This window comes from Balaenoptera acutorostrata, chromosome 11 (genome assembly GCF_949987535.1).
Source record: "Balaenoptera acutorostrata chromosome 11, mBalAcu1.1, whole genome shotgun sequence".
NCBI lineage: Eukaryota > Metazoa > Chordata > Mammalia > Artiodactyla > Balaenopteridae > Balaenoptera > Balaenoptera acutorostrata.
Genome location: NC_080074.1, coordinates 101,681,205 through 101,704,933, shown reverse-complemented (window position 1 = coordinate 101,704,933; position 23,729 = coordinate 101,681,205). Strand labels below are relative to the sequence as shown.

General features: G+C 47.7%; 1 protein-coding gene across 1 annotated transcript in view; it reads right to left on the bottom strand.

Moving 5' to 3' along the window:
• Positions 1 to 23,729, bottom strand: part of ANO2 (anoctamin 2) — a 347,746-nt gene that overhangs the window by 150,639 nt on the left and 173,378 nt on the right. The window contains exon 14 of the mRNA XM_057557057.1: positions 21,550 to 21,654. Within this exon, the coding sequence (XP_057413040.1) occupies positions 21,550 to 21,654 (105 nt within the window). The remainder of the gene's footprint in view (positions 1 to 21,549; positions 21,655 to 23,729) is intronic.

The following is a 23,729-nucleotide window of genomic DNA, read 5'->3' as shown; positions in this document are numbered from 1 at the left end:
TTGTCGCCCATGAAGGTTGCTGGTTGTTCCCCAAATCCATTCTCCTGTCTCACAATGTCAGAGCTCCTGGGTTTAGCTGGGTCCACGGATGTCCAGAATAAAACCCACACTCCCCAGCCTCCCTTCCCATTCGGAGGGCCCCCTGCCTGAGTTCCAGCTCATGGGAGACGAATGGAATTCACATGTACAACTTCTGGGTCGTGCCTTTAAGAGGGAGGAGGGTGCCCTTCCGGTCAGTGGTCCTCCTCCTCCTGAGTGTATTCTTTGTCAAAATATTTTACGTTTCAACTCTTTCTAAGTACTTAAACCTCCTCACTTTGACAACCAGAAAGAGATCAAGAACTGGACCAGACTCAGGTCCCATTCAACCCAGGGTTTAGCAACAAACCAGAAGCCTCCAGGGAAGCTGTGAGGGGGCCTGAAACACCTCCCGGCATCCTTGCCCATGAGGCTCACCCCAGCTTTGTTCACCTACATGGCTCTGCATTCATACACAACCTGGCCAATCCCTTTGAGAATCTCTTTGCATTTGCTGCAAGCAACAACTTTTAGGGCAAATGAGTGAGTCCATTACCATCACCACTGTCCTCCTTCCCTGCCCGCTCTGTCCTATCAGTGTGATCTGACCACGAGGAATTCTGGGGGCACCCAGACCTCAATCGAGACGTGGGGATACAGCCCCAGTGCCTTTGGCCGGTACCCAGAACTCATGCCCCAGACCAACTGTTCTGTAAGGACGGGAGACATCTTGGGCCAGAGGGTATATGGGTCATGGATGAAACTGCAGAGGAGAAGGGATGGGGTAGGCTGAGGGTCCAGGGGATCCAGAACAGTGGTGGGAATTGGGAGAAAACTGCAAAATGAGAGTGGGAATGGAGCTAGAGGGCAGGGCCTGGAACACCTCTTATGTTGAGTGTACTGAGCTGTGAATCTGGGGTTGAGGATTCCATGGTAGAGGAAGAGTAACGGCCAGCAGATTGGTGCTGACGCAGTGAAAGAAGGAAGGTGTTGAGAAGGGGGCAGAAGTTGCAAGTGACATTCGTGTGATTATTAGTTTTCCTAGAGATGGGAAGACCTCCTTGAAAGCCCGAGACAACAGAGACTTTGATTCTGGGCCTCCGGACCAGTGGGTAACGGGCGATTACGGTGGAGGGAGAGCCCAGGTTCTGTCGGCTGCAAGACCTCCTCAGAGATGCAAATGGTGTCGTCCTTTCTGCAAAGAGAAGGCGGCCTGGTACTCAGGACTCTTCCCTGTCAGTGACAAAGGGCAGAGATGACCCATAACACTGAAGCCTTTCGTAAACAGTTTACCCAGCATTACGAATTAATCGATCCTCCCTTTTCCAAAAGGACAGTTTGATTTTATAGGTTCTTTCACATAAACAGCCTCATTAATGTGGGTTGGGATAGGAGACCTCAGAGAGAGAAGACAGTGATGAAACAGGAGCTGGAGGTCTCTTGCCAAATTCTTTTCACATCCTCATGTAACCAAAGACAAAACCTTCTGAACCACAGAAGCTTCATGTTTCCGAAGGATATGAGATAGTCAAAAGATGGCTTTATCTATCCAGGCCTATGGAGAAGTTTACAGCACATAGTAGGGCCACTTTAATCATTTATAGACTGATTGGCAGGTGGGATTTTTGGACTCAAGGGGCAAATTCTAACCACAAACAGATAGAAAAAAACAGGAAGCTGGAAGTTATGTTCTTATCAATTCTGTTTAAAGAAAAATAAAAACAAACAAAAAACTGAGGCCCAGAGTTTAAAAGCTGTAGATCTCATAAACGCAGGGCACTTTAATTTACTAAGTCCCTAAAACCAGCTCTTCCTACGAAAGCCAAGCTCTCATTTGAAAAACGGGGAATCCAGGCAAAGCCCAGACATGCTCAGAAATGTTCAACTGCTCCCTTTCAGCCATTTGGTAACTTAGAAAATGTGCACATAATCATCATACTCAAGACCATATACATTAGAATGTAGGTGAACAAGTTTGGGCTTCTCCCTGTGATTAGCAATATTCCAAGGCCTTCCTTTGGGTATTCCTTGAACTCAATTAGCCTAAAAACGTACCTCTAACCCAAACAAAACTTCGGAAACAGGTTCCTTGAGCTGGATGGGCTTCCCAGCGGTGATGTTGTCCAGGTTTCTGCCTATAAACCTGCCTGTATCAGCTCAAGCTAAAGAAAAGGACCAACCAGCAGCCTGTAGGTAGCTACTTCTTACTTTAATGAGAGGGTCATGTGAGATGCAGCCAGTCTAGAAGCCGAAGACACAAGGTCAAACAGAAGAGAAATCTCTCTTTGAGAATTCACCTTGAGAGACAGGAGTATCAATTAATGCTTATAAATATCTCTGGGAAACTCCCTTCTTAAAGGGAGTGTACCAGGTGTTACAGGGCTGTAGTAGATTGAACTGTAGCTCCCCAAACCATATATCCCAGTCCTGACCCCCAGAAACTGCGGATGTGACTTGACTTGGACAAGGGTCTTTGCAGACGAAACTAAGTTGAGGATCCTGGGATGAGCTCATCCTAGATTTAGTGTGAGGGCCTAAATCTGATGGCCAGTGTCCTTAGAGGGGACACACACAGGGAAGAAGGCCACGTGAAAACAGAGGCAGGGAGTGGAGGGATGCGGCCACAAGCCAAGGAATGCCTGGAGCAACCAGAACCTGGAAGAGGCAAGGAAGGACTCTCCCCCAGAGCCTTCAGAGGGAGTGTGGCCCTGCCAACACCTTAATTTGGACTTCTGGCCTCTTGAACCATGAGAGAATAAATTTCTGTTGTTTTAAGACCCCCAGGTTGCGGTAATTTGTTACAGCAGCCCTAGGATATGAATACAAGGGCCAACAGCTAAGTTCGCCCGGGGGCGGGTGAGAGATGGCTCCCCGTGGAGATGACTTTAATTCTGAGTGTTCTAGGACAAGAAGGAGTGAGCTGGATAAAAAGGGGGAAAGCGTATTCCAAGCAAAGAGACCTGCACGTACAAAGGCACCGGGGCATGACACAGCCAGACGCACCCAGAGAACTGTGAGTGGCTTGGCAACGCTTGGCATAGAAGGTCATGTGGGAAGGTGGGAGATGAAATTGGAGAGGTGGGTCATGTAGGGCCTTGTGGGTAAAGCCAAGAGGCTTGAAAATAATCCCAAACACTCTGCAGAGCATTAGAGGATTTTAAGCATGGGAGTGTCATAATCAGATTTGCATTCTGGACGGATCCCTCTGACACAGACGCAGAGAAAGGGCTGGAAGGGAGGCTGATAAGAGGTGGGAGACCAGTTAGGGGGTCACTGACGTAGCCTAGGAAGATGGGATGAGAGGATGAAGAGGAAGGGACAAACACAAGAGACGTTCAGTGGGTGGCCCCTGACAGACGAGGGGCTCTCGGATGTGGGGGGGGGAAGGGAAGGGAGCAATTGAGGGTGACTCCAAGGCTTCTGGCTGAGACCGCTGAGTCTTTCAAAACTGGTGTCACTGACCAAGAGTAAAACACGTGCATTCATTCTTGTTTCACTCATTTTTTTTAACCCAAGGATATAGATATTAAATAAACTTTGGAATTTTAAGGTCTCTTGGGGTCTCAAAGCACTTTAAACATTTCCTTGCAGAAAGCAGACAGGCAAGGTACAGTTCCCATTTGGGGAAACTCTGGCAGGTGGTTAAGGGGATGTTCAATCCCCGGGCCCCGCGTGCCAACGTTATAACCAGTGTGGTGACAATGCACGAATTGAACCGCCGAGGGGGTCAGCACAAAGAGGGAAGGTTTATGGAGCTTCCTGGAAGAAGTATGGAAGATGACCCACGGGGGCTCTGGGGGACCGGGATCCTGACTTGTTTACGGAACTGTTGTTACCACGTTCCCTGTGGCGTGATTCACACTGGCAGCCCGACCACCTTCCAGATCTCAAGCTGCCAAACTCCTCTGCTGGATCTGAAACAAGGACGACTCAGGCTGAATCCTTCTTCCATCATCCAAGAAATAGGCTAAAAAAGCCTGGGGGCCGGGGTCCCCCGGCAACCCTTCTTATCAGGACTCAGTGGGCCCAGAGACACTAATCTCATTTTCCTGGGGACCCACCTCAGGCCCTCCTTCTGTCTGCCAGCTCCCAGCTTCTGCCAGAGCCAGGAGACCGGGGGAAAGATGCTAAAGCCAGAAGAAACAAGATCCCACATCGGGATCTGGCCCAGAGGCTGCTGACTTTGAGGAACCTCCCTGCTTCTTGTAGGCCCACCAAAGTTCTGGCCCATTCTCTTCACTCTCCCATGTAGTGGCTTATCTGCCACTCTACCGGATCACACCAGAGTGACCCTGGATGAGCAAAGGCTTAAAAAACAGAGTCAGTTTAGCCAAATTCACACCAGTCCCCAGTCTCCGCTTACATGTCCAAGGCTCTGAGTCCAAAGGAAGGTCAAGAAGGAACCTCAGATAAGGGCTCGCTCCACTTCCTGCTGGTCAAACGTGGATTAGACAAGGATGGAGAAGTCAGGGAGGCTGGGTCCGGGACCTCCCGCCGGAGCTAAGGTCATAGCAAGTTGGGCACCAGGCCCAAGAAACATCCGCCAACCCCTGAGGCTGATCGGCTTGGTGCTACTGCCAGCTTTGTTTTGTTACCTGGGCCTCCAGAGACCTAGAAATATCTCCCATACTCCATTTATGGAATAAAGGTTAAAAAACATGGAGATTATTTTATAATATGGGGTTAATAACATGGGGTTATTTTTTTTTTCTTTTTGGCCACACTGCACAGATTGCAGGATCTTAGTTCCCAGACCAGGGATTAAACCTGGGCCCTCGGCAGTGGAAGCTGGGAGTCCTAACCACTGGACCGCCAGGGAATTCCCGAGAATGGGGTTATAATATGGTGCTCACTGTCATCCATGAGTGGTACCTATAGTCCCTCCTCCTCCCCCTCCCTTCCCTTTCTCTTCTTCTGTTTTAATGAGATCTACTTATTTTAACTCTGAGTAAGAATTTACATTTTTTGAATTTCAAAGGCGCCCGGTTTAGGATCACAGCATGAAGTAATAAGAAGCCACTATCCTAAACTACATATGATTGGAAAAGCAAAGATGGGGAAGACACCAAATGCACTCCACATCCAAAGAGCCCTCTTAGATCAGTTTAGGGGCTAATACTGCATTTCCGTGAGTCATCAAAAGGGCGTGAAGGTCCACCCTTGGTATTACAGGGAGATAAAGTGACTATCGGAGAGTTCCTAGTCAGATGAAAAATGGCACTAAAGTAAAGAACATCGTATTAAAGTATGTATCAAGTGCTCTTCTGTGGATTAATAATATTTTCCATAAGTCAACACTGTTTGTCTGTACATGTTCGAAAGCTGGAAGAAAAAAAAATCGTCATCTCAATAACAAGAAATCCTCTCCCTTTCTCGGAAGTCAGAGTGACCCTACTTGCCCTCTAAATTGCTTCCAGAAGTTTATCACAAGCAGTTTCATGCTTTTTTGGTTGATGATTTACCAACCAGGACACATTTCCTCTTGGAGCTAAAACCATAGCTCACAATTTGTCCCACTGATTCCCTGCCAAAACTTGGCCTTAGTTCAACTGATGAAACATGTTCATTGGAGAAGCCACTCACGACCCATCCATTGCCCCAGAATCATTTTTCCACGTTAACGGTGGGGTCGGAAGATGTGAACAGTTCCAGGATTTGATACAAGTAACCCACTGATTCCCGGGATGTGAGAAATGGCTCCCTGACCAGAACTGAACCCCAGAGCCTAAGAGAATGACCCACCTATGCGCCAGAACATCTGCTCTGCCCGCCACGCATGCAAGAAGAACAAAGGCCTCCCGCTCTCCCAGAGGGGTACCCGATCGATGGAAGAGTCCTAGGATATGAATTAAGTGGCCCGATCCAGCTTCACTTACAGTGAATGACTGAGCGGCAACAAGACAGGCAATGACGATAAAGCTGCCTCTATGGTCACGTGCAAGGGCTGCATCTACGGGGTTCCCTCACCGAGCCCAAAAACATGTGCAGTTAGGAACCCAGGAACTGAGTAAAGATCTTGAGCTTCCAGCAATGTCTCCTACTAATAGAACCCTCCTGAAATACCTGCAATCCTCCTCCGCCTGAAATAACAAGCACGAGTATGGTCATCATATGTTCAACCATGAGGTAAAGACTAAGAGAACTATGACACATTCATACGATGTATTAATCCAAACAACCCAAGTTTCAGGAAAAAAACTGTGTGTTCATCCTATGTTAACTACAGGGTAAGGAAAGGTTAAGAAAACTATAATGCATCCATATGATGAAATATTATGCAATCACTGAAAGGATGCTTAAGAATGGTAGTTAATAAGATTGGGACTTGTTCTCAGACTGACAAAAATCATAATATAAAATTAAATATACAGTTGATTTTTTTCAACCATGCGACAATATACATTAAAAAGAGGGTTACAATAGGTTTTCTGGGAGATGAAAAATTGGATGAATTGTTTTTCTTCTTTATACTTCCCTTTTCAGAATTTCTACATTTAGCATATATTAGTTGTATATACTGAAAAAACAAAAGTTACTTCTTTTGACCAAGCCATGGTTTGCGGGGGCTGGTGAGGAAGGCCCTGAAGGAGGAGGTGGTGAGCTGGAAGGCAGCCAGGCATCCCCAGAGTCTCTGTGCTGACTGCTGACCCCCCATCCTGACACTCCAAGTACTGGGGGTGGAAGAGTCCAGAGCGGTCCCTGACTCCACCCAGGGCCCTGAAGTCCAAACTCTCTGGTTCCGAGCGAGATCTTTCATGACTCACTACAGGCCCCTGAGCTGGTGACTTCCCTTAAAATAATCCAGCTGGCAAAGAGCACACTGTGGTGTTGGGAGGACTCATTCATTCATGTTTATAGACAAGGTCTCTGAGATTCCTGCATGGGAGTTGCCCCACCCTAAGGAGTGAGAATATTTGGCTGAGTACATTTCCAGGGCAAACGTCCTGCTGCAAATTCTCTAAACTCAACGCAGATGCCCAAGCTCAGAATAGAAGTTATGGAAGTTGGCTGGTAGACCGTGCACCATTATAATAAAAACGAATTGGATGTCAACTGCACGCCACCTCGTCTGGCCTTCCTGGGGGACCACGAGGCTGGGTCCAACGGTCCCAGAGTTGAGCAAACTCTGGGCCACTGATGAGCAGGACGGCTTGGCCCTGGGTGGGTATTAACCCTTCCAGGGCTACGTAGCTCCACCACAGGGATGTAAATGGTCGAAACATGCCATGGAAATCCTCAGTACGGGCCCACCAGCCCTAGACGAAGCAGAAGTAAAATCCTGATGCAGAAAATCCTGGATGTGGTATTGCCGGGACAACGTGAGTATTTCTGAAGAAAAGCAACAGCAGCAGCTTCCAGACGAGGAATTGACTTTGGACAATCTGTGGATGAGGAATGACTGGTGGAAGCACTGCCCCTTTGCAAAGGCCAGCACTTAGCTCAGGCTGTGCTGCAGCCAGCTTCCAACACGGGGAAAGGACGTGACCGCTGTGAGGGCCAGTGGAGAGCTGCAGAGAGGCCCTGGGTATCCCTCAAGGCTCGGGATACTCTTCTACCTTGTCTCATCTCCTGCCAGTCAGAGGACAAGCCAGTGTTCATTTGTCAGAGGAAATGGAACGCCCGAGTAAGCCCAGAAGATATGGAATTGCATTTCAGAGGCTCTCCTCCGACCACACTTCAGGGATTTCAGCTGGAAGCCAAGATAACAGAAATGAGAAAGGTCCAAAGGGAGTGGGCTTGGGGCTTCTCCCTTCAAAGAAGTTTGTTTTACAGAGATTACAGGTATGGAAGGCCCATTAAATCATGGATCACCTCCTTCCCTGTGTCACTCTGCTCCTAGGCCCCCAAATGTGAAGACAGTGTAAGACATGTAAGTAAGTTAGCAGTCTCTGCTCACCGCTCCAATTAAAGGACCGACTTCTTTTTGCCTCTGGGTTGGCACCTCCACTGACCCCATTCCAGTGTATATGTCACCTTGAACTCCAGATCTGGCCTGCTTGGGAGAGCGGGACGTCATTCTCATAGCAGGCAGTAGCCTATGAATATTAAATACACCTAGTGATCTGATCTTAGATGTTTAAAAAAATAGAAATAGGGGGGCTTCCCTGGTAGCACAGTGGTTGAGAGTCTGCCTGCCAATGCAGGGGACGCGGGTTCGAGCCCTGGTCTGGGAGGATCCCACATGCCGCGGAGCAACTGGGCCTGTGAGCCACAACTACGGAGCCTGCGTGTCTGGAGGCCGTGCTCCGCAACAAGAGAGGCCGCGATAGTGAGAGGCCCGCGCACCGCGATGAAGAGTGGCCCCCACTTGCCGCAACTAGAGAAAGCCCTCGCACAGAAACAAAGACCCAACACAGCCAAAAATAAATAAATAAATTTAAAAAAAAATCGAAATAGGGATCACTACGTTCTTGGGTGTATTATGTATTAAGTCCAAGCTATCAAGTGAACCCAACTCCAGAGAGGTAACCAAAGAAGTGGGGATCCCCATCAGCTTTGCTGCGGACTTTGTGCATAATTAGTCCCGAAAATCTCATTTGGGCTGCCCCATCTGAAGTAACGTGGACATGCCTCTTTCCAGGAGGCTGGGAGAGGGAATGAGGTAAGCACTGAAAGCATGGGGGATTCTCAGGGTGGGCAGAGGAGGAGAGAAAAGGTTAGCATCTATTCAGATGGCTCTTTCTAGTAATGCTGACATTTTGTCTTGTTGAACAGATAAAAGCCAACATGTCCAAATGGCAATAACTTGGGAGAGGAAAAAAAAATGCAGCATGCTCCAGGTTCTGAAACATGTCCCTCAAAATGTAAGCAAACCTACCCCACTGACACAGAGCAAAAACCAAACCTTGGCAAGCCTAAGGGAGAATTAAACAGACAAAAGGGTGCATTCAAGATGTGGTGCTTCCTACGTAAATCAAAACCACAATGAGATACCACCTCACACCTGCTGGAACGGCCACCATCTAGAAGACAAGCAGTAACAATTGTTGGCAAAGGTGCGGAGAAAAGGGAAGCCTTGTGCACTGTTGGTGGGAATGGAAATTGGTGCAGACACTGTAAAAAGCAATATAGAGGCTGCACAAGAAATTTAAAATAGATCTACCATCTGATGCAGCAATTCCACTTCTGGGTATATACCCAAAGGAAATGAAAACACGATCTCAAAGATATATATGCACCCCCATGTTCATTGAAGCATTATTCACAACAGCCAAGATATGAAAACAACATAAGTGCCCTTAAACAGATGAATGGATAAAGAATATGTGAAATATACATAATATGTATATTATATACATCTATATATAATGGAATATATATATATAAATATATATAATGGAATATTATTCAGCCATGAAAAAGAAATACATTCTGCCATTTGCGACAACATGGATGGACCTTGAGCTTATTATGCTAGGTGAGATAAGTCAGACGAAGTAAGGTAAGTGCTATATGGTATCACTTATATGTGAAATCTGAAAAAGCCAAATTCATAAAAACCAAGTGTAAAATGGTGGTTTCCAGGGGATGCGGGGTAGAGGGATAGGATAGATGCTGTTTAAGGGTACAAGCTTGCAGCACATAGTTAATAAGCCCTAGAGATCTAATGCACAGTACAGTGAGTATACACAACAGTAGTGTATCATAACCATCAAACTTGCTAAGAGACTGGAACTTGATGATTCCAGCCACTGAAAACAAAGGATAATTTTGTAACATGACAGAGGTGCTAATTATTGCTACAATGGCAATCATATTACGACATATGTGTATCAAATTAACATGCTGTACGCCTGAAGTTTACACAATGTTACGTGTCAAATACATTACAATATAACTAAAAAGATATGGTGCTTCCTCAATGACCCCCAGGATGGAGGCAAGGGATTGACGGTCCTTCTGTGGCTGAATAGGAGAACAAAACGCACAGGAACAGCCCTAGGAAACTTCAGAACAGGGGCAAACAAGGGTGTAGAGTGTGTCCCCCCCCCACTGATCACTGATCCCTTCCCAAAATGGAGTCCCTCCAAACTCCTTAGACATTCCCAGATTCTGCTTTGGGGGTGACAAACGCAACAGAGTCATGGGGCAGACAGAGGGGTGGAACTGGAAGAGGAAGGCATGGGGTTATGTCAGGGCTGTGACCCGTGCCAGTCTCTCCTGCTTCCTCTCAGATCTGCCCGTTCTTCCCTCTAATTCATAATGTAGGAGCGGTGGTCCCTGAAGACACCTGGCTTCCCAGACTCCCTGGCCAACTGGCTTCCGGCCAGATTCAGCCGATGGGAGGTACTCCGTGGAGGGAGACTGGCAGGTGGATGGAAAGGAGGATCCAGAGTATTCCCCCTGTCTGTCCATCTGCTTCACGTCGCGGCTGCACCTCCTCCATCCTTCCGGTGCCCGCTGGCCTGCCCTTCCCTGGCTGGCATCTCCTAGCACGCAGCTTCAACCAGGGCTCCATTCCCACCAGGTGGCCCTGGCCCTGGGCTCTGGGGACACCACCTCCCGCCCTGGCTTGCCAGCCCCAGCTGCTACTGACCTCCGTGTTGCTTCACCACCTCTGTTTAGCTCGTCGGCAATCCTGACACCTTTTGAATTAACTTTCCCTGTACAAAATGCCCTCTGCTGAAGTCCTGGGCCTCTGATTTTCTGGCTAGATCTTAACTGAAGCACTTTAGGACCTAGGATCCTGATAATGCCATACTGCCGGTGTCAGCCCCAGAGTTCCCTGAGCCTGACCACAGAGTGGAGAGCTCCACCTTCCAACTGCCAGTCTCTGGATCGCTTTGCCTGAAGACTTTTTTGGCGGCCGGAGCCTTTTCTGCTCACGTGCATGTTCAAAGCAGGCCAGAAGTGCAGGGGAATTCACACACACACACACACACACACACACACACACACACATACACACACACAGCCTCCCTCAGTGGTGACTGGTGGAACCAGCATGTACCCAGCTTCTCGCCTCTCAGGCAGCAGAACTGTGAAGTGCATGTTCTCGGTCAGCTCCCAGAATTTCTCAGTGACATGACGAGCCAGCTGCCCACAGCGGTAACATGACTGGCGACACGCCCTTTATCGGCAGCCTTCTCTTCTCTGCCACTGTCCCACTCCACTACCGGGGCTTCCCCCTACCGAATGAATTTTGCAGGTGAATCACTGACTCAGGATCTGCGTCTGAAGCAACCTAAAGTGAGGACCTTTTTTTCTTTTCTTCCTAGTTCCTTACTCTTCGTGAAAGTTAAGAAAGTAATGTCTGTAAGAACATTGCGTCCACTGGGCGATGGGGCAGGTGCTTGCTCACCGGCTGGAGCCCGGCTGCCAGGCCTCCGTGGGGTACGGAGACGGAGGCCCCGGCGACCTCGCTGGCTCAGGAGATCAGGGCTAAAAGGGCACAGTCTGGAAGGCTCTCCATCCACAAAAGAGCCATCCCACCTGTTTTCTTTGAAAGCTCCTTTCTGGACATCATGTCGAAGACTCACACGGAGTCAGAACACCTTTGACCCTGGAGGAATTTTTTAAACCAACACTTTGATTTTTCTGGCACATGCAGGGCAAGAGAGCAAAGGACCCTGACAGGCTCATGTGTGCTTCAGTGAATTCTAGGGACATGAAATAACGGCCTTGGCCCCGGCAGCAAAAGACAGATTTAATTTACGCGCTTCAGGCCGTATATGGAAAAATCATTTAGACGAAGAAAGAAAAGTCCAAACTGCGAGTCAATCGTGGCAAACATCACACATCCCAGTGGTATGTGCTGGCCTCTGTGAGCCACTTGGCTCTTCCAACACTCCCCATCCTTGCACATATTTGGGCCTTGTGTTTTCCATGAGGGTCTGGTCCGAAATACCATGGTGACTTTGCCCAGCCTTAGCTCGGAGGCAGACCCGCTGCTCCTCCCGGCCCCCCACCGTCCCACTGCGCTCTCATTTCCCAGGCTGCCTGTCTCCCTCCAGCTTCTCCACTGTAACCCAGGCCTTGGGACTCTCCTTATTTGTAACGTCTTAATATAGACGCAGGCCAGTAGAAATGTACACACTGAGCATAGGAGAAAGTCTTATTTTAGCCAGGACTTCTGCTGCTGAGAATGGGCTGTCACTTGAAGAGGGCCAGAGCCCCCGGGCCCCCGCCATCTGATGGCCTGGGCCACCTGCGAAGTCTCTCCTTGGGATGGATAATTCACAGGCTCCACAAAGGGAGATGTTTATGGGCACGTTCTACGCTCCTCTGGCATCCTTCTCTGTGAAGCCAGAGCCACCCGGAGATTGTAAGTCAAGCAAAGTCTTCTGGATAAGGAGTTGTCGGGTTTATTTTTAAATCTCATGGATTTTAAAGGATGTCCATAATCGGAACCGTCAGTCCCCTCCTAACACACATACACACACACACACACACACATATACACACACATGCAGAGAGAAAGAGAGAGAAATAGTCAGAGTTAGAGGGAGAAGATGCTGGGTCAGATCCCCTCCGAGGCCCACGAGAGGAGTGGGTGAGAGGCCCAGGAGCCAGTGTGGAAGGAGCTAGCCCGCCCGGCACTTCCTCTGCACACACTTTGCCACAGACTGTTGCCCCCAAGTAAATTTCTGCGTCTTTGAAACTCTCTATGTATCTTTTTAAACTTCTCTGCCCTTGGCCGTCTCCTTCACTCTTAAGCCTCTATGGACAGAAAGCTTTTACCCAGCAGGAGTCCCCAAACTTTCTCAGTTCCCTATACCCTTAACAGCTCGGTCATGTTTACACAATGCCCCTCGGTTGCAAAAAAAAAAAAAAAAAAAAAGACTTAAAAGTTCCATTTAGGGAGGAGTTAAGTCCAAATAACTTAAAAAGTATTTATGGCCAGATAGCCTAGTAGCCATTTAGGAAAAAATACACAGAAACTGAAAGAAACACTGACCTTGCATGTCATTCTTCACCCTAATTCCTCACTGAAAGGACGTGTCCACTTGCAGGACACTATCCGGCTCCCCCCCTCCTGGGAATCCCTTTGGACCTGACATTCGCATCCTCTGTTTCACAAGAACTTTGTGCAGAAGCTGTGCTGCTGCCACAGGAAACTCGGCTTCTCTAAGACACAGTGATGCTGGGGGGGGGCGTGTCTTGCATTTTAACGCTGACCCTGCTGGGGTAGCGGCTCCTGCAGTGTCTGACAGATGCCAGGTACTGCTGGACTGACCTCAAAGGTGTTTAAAAACGCCATGACTTTTGTGAGTTCCCTGTGGCACCCCGGGGTGCCCTGGGGGGCCAAAGTTTGGGAAACAGTCTTCCTGACTTAAGAAACTTCCTTGACATAATGAGACCATTTGTTCATGGCTCTCTCCTGAATGTGAGTGTGTGTGTGTGTGTGTGTGTGTGTGTGTGTGTGTGTGTGTAAAGAAACCCATAACCAAAGCAAACACAGGTTCATACAAGAATAAAAGTGCGTATGGAAACGTCTGGAAAGATACAAGCCAAGCTGCTAACTGTAGCTCTCTAGGGGGGCAGTTAACACTGGGAGAGACGCAGTCCAGGGAGACTGTAATGTGGGATTCCTCTTGAGAAGAATGATCTCATGTATAATTTAGATGGTGATACGTAAAAGCCCTGCAATGTTAACGCACCCACACACCGACTTAGCCTCCAACCCCGCTTCCGCCGGTGCTAAGTTCTGTGCAGAGAGGCTCCTTCTTAGGATTCCATCCTTCCTCACTTCCTTCCACACTGATTCCCGGGGTGGCAGCCACCGTCCCCGGGGGCTTTCCGGGGACTCTGCCTGCTCCACTCCCATCACGTTTGCTGCTGTGGCAGAGACGCCTCTGTCCCTTGGCCGGTCTGGAGCTGTGGCCCGGAGGCAACTGGCAAGGTCCACACGTCCCCGCCTGCCTGGGGCCGGACCCCCCGGTGAGGGAGAGGGAGGCCGAACCCTGAAATTCCCAATTCAAGTCCTCGGCCCCTCCTAAGACGATGTCCCCATTCTGCAGTCAAACGGGTGACTCCCCAGTCCCCGGCCACGTCCGCTTCTCTGCTCCTTGGTTCACTGACCCATTTCCCTGGGTGAGGATGCCCCGGGGTGGGGGGGAACCAGGGGTGCGAAGGCGGGCCACTCCCTGAGAGACGGCAGAACGAGAGCCGGAGAGACAGACAGACAGAAACGGAGGAGCCAGAACTGGAAACAATGAATAAAAAATAATAATCAATCAATAAACAAATCAATAAAATTAAACTTAAGTTAAATTAATAAAAAAGAAAGTACACAAAATTGCTGGGGGCGGCCGTCAATAGCAGTTCTACTTTGTAAGCTGCGCTCCACCCATGGAGCTACACTGTACAGAGTGACCCGTTTCACTGTCCCTCTTACCAAACATGAGAAGTTCGGGGTCAGCAGCACAAATGGCAGGGTTTCAGAGCCGACCAGGCCTCGGTCAGTCCTTGCCCGCCCAGGGGCTGGTCTGCGAGCCATGGGCCCAGCTCCTCCGGCTGCCCTTTGGCCTCCTTCCCACCGGTTATTCCGTCAGCTCCCGAGGACTGTGGGTGAGGATGGAGACCCAGACCGGCCCCAAGGTGCAGAGCTCAGCCTTCACGCTGAGAGCCCACGGAACAGCAGAGAATAAACAGGAGGGGAGGCCGTGGGCACTGAGGCAAATCAACGTTTCCAGAAATGGGCCCAGGGTCCAGCTTTACCTCAGCTCCTTGCTATGTGGTGCTTCAACCAATTGAGTCCCTTTCTGTTCCCAGGGTTTCCCTTTGCCAGCGAGGAACCTTCTTCATCCCTAAGAAGAGTCTGAGAGAGCTATGGAGAATCATTATTATTATTATTTTTTGACCCTCCAATGGTCATCAGGTTTCTAGTGCCTCCAAAAGAGGGCCGGAGGAAACTCTGTTCCACAGGACATTCTGTCAAACGCCCCTCGGTCCCCCAGATGGGAACCCTGAGCCCCGCGCCCCAGCTCTGACAGCCCCCAGCCTCCTCCCGCTGTTGCCCAGCCTCCCAGCAAAGGCCCTCAACGATGCATAATTTATTCCACATGTCCATTTGGCATGTGTCGTAAATGTTTCAATACTTTAACTTTAGATGAGTTTTGTTTTGAAATAATTGTCCCCAGGGTGGTGCGCTGAGCAGTAAGTTAACACCCGTCCATCCACGGGCCTCCTCTTGGCAACTGTTCCCCATAAAACGTTCATTAAATGCAGCACTGCAGGCAGCTCCAGGCCCACCCTGGATAAACGGCAAGGCCCGGGAGGTAAGCTCCTGGGACTAGTTCAGTGGGATTTTGTTTTAAAGTCCCTTTAGTGACAGGCTTTGTAGAAGACTCTCTCAGGACCCACCAGTGCCATTTCCCCAGCTTGTCACATGCTCCCTGCTCCCTGACACAAAAATACGGTTTCCCTCCTCACTGAAGCCTTCCGGTATCTGACCCGCCTGTGTCACTCCGATGTCACCATCACACACACACACACACACACACACACACTGACACACACACACACACACACACTGACACACAACTGATGCACACACACACTGACACACACACACACTGACACACACACACTGACGCACACACACACTGACACACACACACTGACACACACACACGCACACACTGACACACACACTGACACACACACTGACGCACACACACACTGACACGCACACACACACGCACACACACTGACACACACACACACACTGACACACACACGCACACACTGACACACACGCACACACTGACACACAACTGACGCACACACTGACACACACGCACGCACACACAGACACACACGCACGCACACACACACTGACACACACACACTGACACACGCACACAGACACACACACTGACACACACACACACTGACACACACACTGACACACACAGACACACACACTGACACACACACACTGACACACACACTGACACACGCACACACACACACACACACACACACACACAGGCACCCTCCCACGTGCTCACACCAGAGCACACCCACCCCACTCACATGAACTTTCTCAACAGCCTGGGAAGGGTCAGAGTCCCTGACCATTCATGTATCCGTTCCTCGTGTCAGTGGGCAGCATTCTTGTGCTTTCTGCCACATTTTTATCCTCCAACAGCCTCTCAACTCCCCAGTGGGAGGACCTGGCATAAGTGATGGATCAGTGGCTAGTAGGTCCCAAAGTGATGCTGACTTACGACTGGACCTCTGTGCCAGTTCTTTGCCAATGCCCCCTGGATCTACGCTCCGCTGTTCCTTTCCTCTGCCAGGTGCTGAACCCTAAAAACCATATTTCCCAGAATGATTTATCAACTGACTTGTGGTTAGACTTGGCCAACGGGGGCACCGGCGTTCGACTCAAAGACAGGAGGGGGAAATTCGGGGTGTTTCTCCTCCACCCCCTCTACCTGCTTCAGACGGCATCTCCAGAAAGAGCTGCACCTCCTGCAGGGCACCGGCACCCACCGGGTTCTGGTGATACCACCTCGCTCCTGGCCCTTCCAGCCCTAAGAGTGGGGGAACCACCAAAGTTTACACAAAACCACTAAAGAAAATGTAGGGTCGCTGGTTGTCTCGTACCCTTCTTTCCAACAAATACTACGTTCCTTCCTGCCTTTAGAATAAGGAAGAGAACCAACCATGATTCTTCACAGGTGTCTGAGGATCTGTTGAGGGGCAAACACTCCAAAGGCAGAGGAGCATAGAGATCAAGAGCATTGCTCTTGAGTCAGACCGTCTGGCCAGACGCAAGCACTGAGCAAGTTCCTTCTTTCTAGATAAATAAGCCTCAATTTCCTCACACATAAAATTGGAAATAATACTGGTTTTGAGACTTAAATGAAATAAAACCCGTAAAGACCCACACAGAGTGAGCACTCCATACATATTACTTCTAACCTCACTATTTTACTATCCTCACTGTGCCCACACCCTTGAAAATCATAACAGTAGATATTAAAATGGCCAAATTACCACCACCTAAAATAAATAAGAGATTGCCTGTCCCCCAAAGTTATGGGCTAATGACCAACATGATTCTTTCACATCAGCAAAGAAAAGTACCGACTCTCAGAACTGCAGAGGCTACAATCCAATCTCCCCACGTGACAGCTGAGACGGGAGAGACCTGAGATGGGCTTGGCCACCTGGTGATATGACGTGAATTCTCCTTAGGGGAGCCTTACAGAGAGAGTTAAAGAGCAATAGGTCGCAGCTAGCTAACATCATACTTAGTGGTGAAAGGCTGAGATCAAGAACAAGACAAGGAGGTCAATTCTCATCACTTCTATTCAACATTGTACAAGAGATTCTAGTCAGGGCAATTAGGAAGAAAAGGGGGAAGGGGCGGAGGATGGAGAGAGAGAGAGAAAAATGCAACCAGGCTGGGAAACGAAGAAGTGAAACTATCTCTCTTCAAGATGACATGATCTTATAAACAGAAAAAAACCCTGAAGAATCCACTAAAGACTACCAAAATTAATAAATGAGTTCAGCAAAGTTGTGGAATATAAAATCAATACACAAATATCAACAATATTTCTATATACTAGCAATGAACAATCCAAAAGTGGAATTAAGAAAACAATTATATTTGCAATCACACGAAAAAGAATAAAACAATTATGAACAAATTTAACGAAAGATGTGCAAGACCTGTACTCTGAAACTATAAAACATTTTTGAAAGAAATTAAAGAAGATCTAAAGAAATGGAAAGATATAAACATGTTCATAGATTAGAAGACTTACCATTGTTACGACGGTGCTACTACCTGAATTAATCTACAGATTCAGCTCAATCCCTATCAACAATTCCATCTTGCTTTTTTTGCAGAAATTGACAAGCTGGTCATAAAATGCATATGGAAATGTGAGACACCCAGAATTGTCAAAACAATTTTGGAAAAGAAGCACAAATTCAGTCACATTCCAATTTCAAAACTTACTACACAGGTGCAGTAATTAATCAAGACAATGTGGTATTGGCCAGACATATAGATTAATGGAATAGAATTGAGTGCCCAGAAATGAACTCTTACATTTATGGTGAATTGATTTTTGATGAGGCTGACAAGATAATTCAATGGAGAAAATAATCTTTTCAACAAATGGGGCTGGAAAAACTAAATATTCATGCAAAAGATGAATTTGGACACCTTACTTATATCATACACAAAAATTAACTCAAAATGGATCATAGACCTAAATGTAAGAGCTAACACTGTAAAATTCTTAGAAGCAAACCTGGCAGTATATCTCTGACAACGGATTAAGCAGTGGTTTCTTAGGTATGACACAAAAGCACAAATGACAACAGGAAAAATAGTTAAATCGAACTACATCAAAAAACTTTTGTGCAGCAAACTGTATCATCAATTAAATTTTAAAAATCCACAGAATGGGAGAAAATATTTGTAAATCATATTAAACCATAGTATCTGATAAGAGATTGGTGTTCAGATTATGTAAGTAACTCTTCATACAATAATGAAAAGACAATTAACCCACCTTTAAAAATGAGCAAAGGATTTGAATAGACATTTTTCCAAAGAAGCCATAAAAACTGCCAATAAGTACGTGAAAGGATGTTCAACATCACTAGTCATTAGGGAAATGCTAATTCAAACCTCAATGAAATACCACTTCACACAACTAGAATGGATAAAATAAAAAAGACAGATAACAAGTGTTGGTGAGGATGTGGAGACATTAAGAGCCCTCATGCATTGCTGGTTGGCATGCAAAATGGTGAAGCCACTTCGAAAAATATTATAGCAGTCCTTCAAAATGTTAAACATAGAGTTTCCATATGACCCAGTAATTCTACTCTTATGTATATATCCAAAAGATGTGAAAACATACGTGCACACAAAACCTGGTACACAAATGTTCACAGCAGCATTGTTCATAATAGCCAAAAAGTGAAAGCCATCCAACTGTCCATCAACTGATGAATGTACAAATAAAATTGGGTATATCCAAAATATGGAATATTATTTGGCAATAAAAAAGAACAAAGAACAGATACAGCTACAACATGGATGAATCATGAAAACATTTTGCTAAGTGAAAGAGGAGAAATACCACATTTTGCATGATTTCATTTACATGGAAGTCCAGAAGAGGCACACCTATTGAAACAAAGTATTAATAGATAACTTGCTTCCCAGGGTATAGAGTTTCTTTTTAAGGTGATAAAAATATTTTAAACTTAGACTGTGCGAATGACAGCACAAAACTGTGAATATACTAAAAACCATCGAATTGTATCATTTAAATGGGTGAATGTTATGGTCTGAGAATTAAATCACTTATAAAGAAGTTTTATAAAATGAACTTGATAGCTTTAAAAAAATTTTTTTGAGAAGCAATGGGCCTTGGGGATCACATGGAGCTGAGTATGACTGCTAGCTCTCCCACAACCAGCTATGTGGTCTTTGGTAACTTCCCCTACCATCTGGGCCTCGATAAATGGTAGCTTTTGTCATTCAAGAGGAAGGAATATAAGGAGAGATGGGACGTGAAGTCTCAGGGTTACAAAGAAGGCAGAACCACAGCGAGCCTCTGGGATGAAAGAAGCCCATCCAAGACCATCATCTAGACTTTGATTCTTGGTCCTTGTCTGTTTCCCAGAAGAATGGGCCTCTCCTAAATATCCCACCCTAGAGCCCTGTTCTGCCATGGGTGTCGACCTCAACTCTTCCCATAGGCAAGAGAAGCAGCCCTCCCATCAGACAGCAACATGTGCTCCTCCCTTCATCTCCCACCCTTGGCTAGATTTACAGCAAGAACAGAAGCATTCCCAATATTAACAGGATGGAGGGAACACAAGAAGGACGCTGACAATCAAATTCCAGGCCATTTTTATCTTACACTGCTCATTTGGGAAGGTCATTTTCCCCCCAATGCCTATAAGGCATTAGATGCTTTGAGCTTTACGTTCTCAACAGTGTAATGAAAATAGATGTTGAATGCTAACACATAAACATATGTATCATTCATAATACATTCAGATGTTTTTCAATTATTCATGGTTCCTGAAAGTTATCTGACCTATCGTGCATATATATCCAAGCAGTGTTTATATCAGAACCACAGCCTCAGTGTACGCAATTCCAGCTCCTCGGCATTCCCGTCTATGGAATTAAAATTAAATGAGGCAGCGGTCATTAAAAGTTACATGTGATTTCCATAAAATTATCCATTGTATATGGCCCTGGGGTGGAGAAAGAAGGTTGCATAGGATTGCCAAACCCGACAGGACACGATATGTTTGCTTTCTGATGAGGGTGGTGGTGATGATTACTTTTTCCTAAGAATGAATTCATTTTTTTCCCCAAATAATTGGCGGTCTTGGACTTACTTTTTTCTAGGGAAATAATAACTTAGACAGCCACCCCCTTTCTCTTCTAAGTCCTGCTTTCTTAAAGGAAAAAAAAGAGAAAGAAAGACAGCTAGTATTCTGGGCTTAAAAACACCACATTCTCCGTATTGGTGCTTGAATAAATTTGCATGTTAACATGAATGGTTCCAACTTAAAGAATGTAAAATTAAACGAAATTTTAATTCGAATCCAAGATGGAGAAAAGACACGTGTAAAAACAACAGATTGTCGATCTCGTTGAATTTTTTCAGGAACCAGATTAGGAAAGACATCAACACACACACACACACTCTTGGTTTCAAAAAGGGGTGGCACTCAGAGGAGACCGGCAGTGCCAAAGAGGAGCCCCCACCCCACAGGCACTGCGAGTATTTACAGATCGCAGCACAGATCCTGAAGCTCTGTTTCGATGTCTGAATGCCACCATAAAACTCAGAAATACGACTCACAATCACCTCCGTACTTTGGAGGCCTATCCAGAGACAATGAAATGTGAGGAAGAGTGTATGAGCAGCTCAGGCAAATACAGGCATGGACGTGCCTCTGCCAGCCCTAAGGGCCATTTCTCGATTTATCCCTGCATAGCGGTGAGATGCCCAGACCGTCAGAGACTCATCTGGGTTGGAATCCCAGATCCACCCACCATTCACTGTCTGGGTGACCTCCGGTCAACGACTTAAGCTGTGGACATAACTTTCGTCATTAGTTTTCATTTACAGAAAAACTGCGCCAGCCTCATAAATTTATTTCGAGAATAAAATGATACAATGCGCTGAGAACAGTGCCTGGCCCGCAGCAAGGACTGAATAAAGGTTAGCTGTCATAGCGCTGGTTGGTCTGGCGGTGGTTGCTATTGCTATTCGATTGTAGGTGATAAGAGTCCAGAGGACCCAGGTCTGAAACGGTTTCTTTCTTTTCCGACCTGCTCTCCCATTTCATCCAGACATCGCCACCCGGGAAGGAGAGACAAATCAGGTCATGGCAGAAGCCTGCTCCCCACAACCTCTGCCCACGGGACAACGAGAGATGCCATGCTCTCTTTCCGTCCTGTCCCACCGCTGTCAGCCCTTCTCACAGCCCAGCCTCCATCCGCGAAGGCATTCCCAGTGAAATGACAATAGGATCTTAAGAAATAAAAAGGAAGGCAAGCACCAGGCGCCAGCGTCTTACCTCATCCTCAGTCCCACCGGTTCCCAATTTCTGGACCAGAGACTTGCCGCTCTCCCTCCGCGTTTTCTCCCGGACTTTGGCTTCATACTCAGGCCGGGAGTGCTCCTAAAACCCAGAGTCACAGAGCGGTTAGTAAACAGGCGGAGGGCCACCTCGGCCCGCGGGGTGTGACCAGACACCACAAGGACAGTAAGCCAGGTCATGGGGTCAGAGGCTATGGGACAAGGGCTGCCACACTACACACAACCACGAGGCGTCGAGACCAGGGGCACAGCGTGGCGGGAGAGGGGGACACACAACACTTGTCACCACACTGAAAACCAAACCTGAGCACGTTCCTGGGGGTGGCGCCAGTGTTGAGAAAGGAGAGAGGAAGCGTTAACTAGGAGCTGATACAAGGAGCTGCCCCGTGCTGCACACAGCAGTTGGACCAAAGGCCCGGGGCTACCTCTGCTCATCCCACTATCTATCCTCAGGCCTCAACTTTAAGTCGCAATGAGCCAAATCCCAGCTGGACAAACAGATGTGCCCCACAGCTGGGAGTCAGGGCAAGGACCAAACGTCTTCCCTGCGCCGTTCTTCTGCAAGCTAAAAACGGCCGCCAGTAAACATCAACGTTGAAGGTGCCCGGAGGGAATCTTAAAACTCCCTTGCCTGGACCTGTTTCCTATTCAGCCTTGGTGAGTAACTCACTGGCAAGCACACTGATGCTCAAGAGACAGCACAGGGACACTCAGCAATGTAAACCTGGATAGTGAGTCACCAGGCATGGGAAAGAGGGCCTGGCTCATCAGAAGGACCACGGTCCCATCAAGGCAGACGCTGCGGCGGGAAGATGCGTGACTTACTTCAAAGAGAACTTAACAGTGTACACCTGGCCACACTGGTGCGTCTTCCCTGCAGCTTCCAAGGACTAATATCTACCAGCGTGAGGACTTCACATTCCTGCATCATTTTCCGAGAACTCCCAGGCAGGGATTCCGGAGCTGGCTCCCAGCGGACACAGAGAACGCACATTCCCTCATCACTGCTCACGCCTCGGAGATTCTGAAAGCCAACAGGCTAGGCTCCTGACCTGTCTCTGGCTTTCCCGAGACATGCCACGATGCTGGAGGGGAGAAACTATGCACGTGACCAGTAAGAATAACCAGTACAACAGAGGAGGAGCCGCTCCAGAGCTGTGAAGCCTGTCCACCATCACCCGGGCTCCACGGTGCAGTCCCACCCGCGGAGACGGGACCCTCTCTGCCTGCTGAAACACAGCTGGCGGCGTCTCCCCCTCTCAAATATTCTAGGGTTTTATAGCTTACACGACACGTAGTTCTCGATTACGTAATCTTCTTTTATTATTTCCTAGTTGTTTTGCATGTGGGAATCTTTTGATCCTAAGATAAGAATCCACTACTTGGTCTCCATTATTTTGTTTCTCGCAGTAATTGGCACCACGGGGAGAACACGGAAATCTCTAAACGCTTGCGAAGTTCACTTCATTTTGTCTCTCCCCTTCATCCATCCTCCAACGCACCATTTCCTAATGTGTGTGCCAGGAGGGTTTCAGCTAAAAAAGGATTCTAGGGTCTAACAGACTGGAAAATACCATACAACGTGTCACCTGAGAGTCACAGCGAGCCTAATAAAAGCTCTGAGAAGTTCTCCTGTAAAGACACCTGCTGAATCTTCTTCAACCCACCACGTCCCACAAAACTTCTTCCGCCTCCAACAATTAACCTCCTGCAGAAATACTTGGAGAAATGTGCTGTGACATTTTCCTCCATGGCCTCTGAAACTTGGTTGCTTTTCTTCTATATTATTCCTATGGAAGATTTTAACTACAGAACTAAAGCCGTGTCTTTTTGTACCATCCTCTGGATTCTAAAGCCCTTCAAGCGAAAATTGCGTCTATCTTGTCATCCTCGGCAAAGGAGCTGAGGGGCCTTCCCTACTGACTGTAGGGTGCTCCCGACCTGCCCCTGACTTTCCAAAGACATGACATCACGTAGAGGAGTGTCCTCACATCCCTCTGGTGGTGGCTGTGGCCCACTTCACTGCACTCTGGGCCCCAGTTCAGACCCTCCTCATCTGTTTAGAAGAAGCTGAGAGCTCTTGGCACACGGACAGGAGTCCGAGGCTCTCAAAGCAGAGTGTCAGGCTGCTCTGCTTTCCAACTGAAGCAGGTCAGA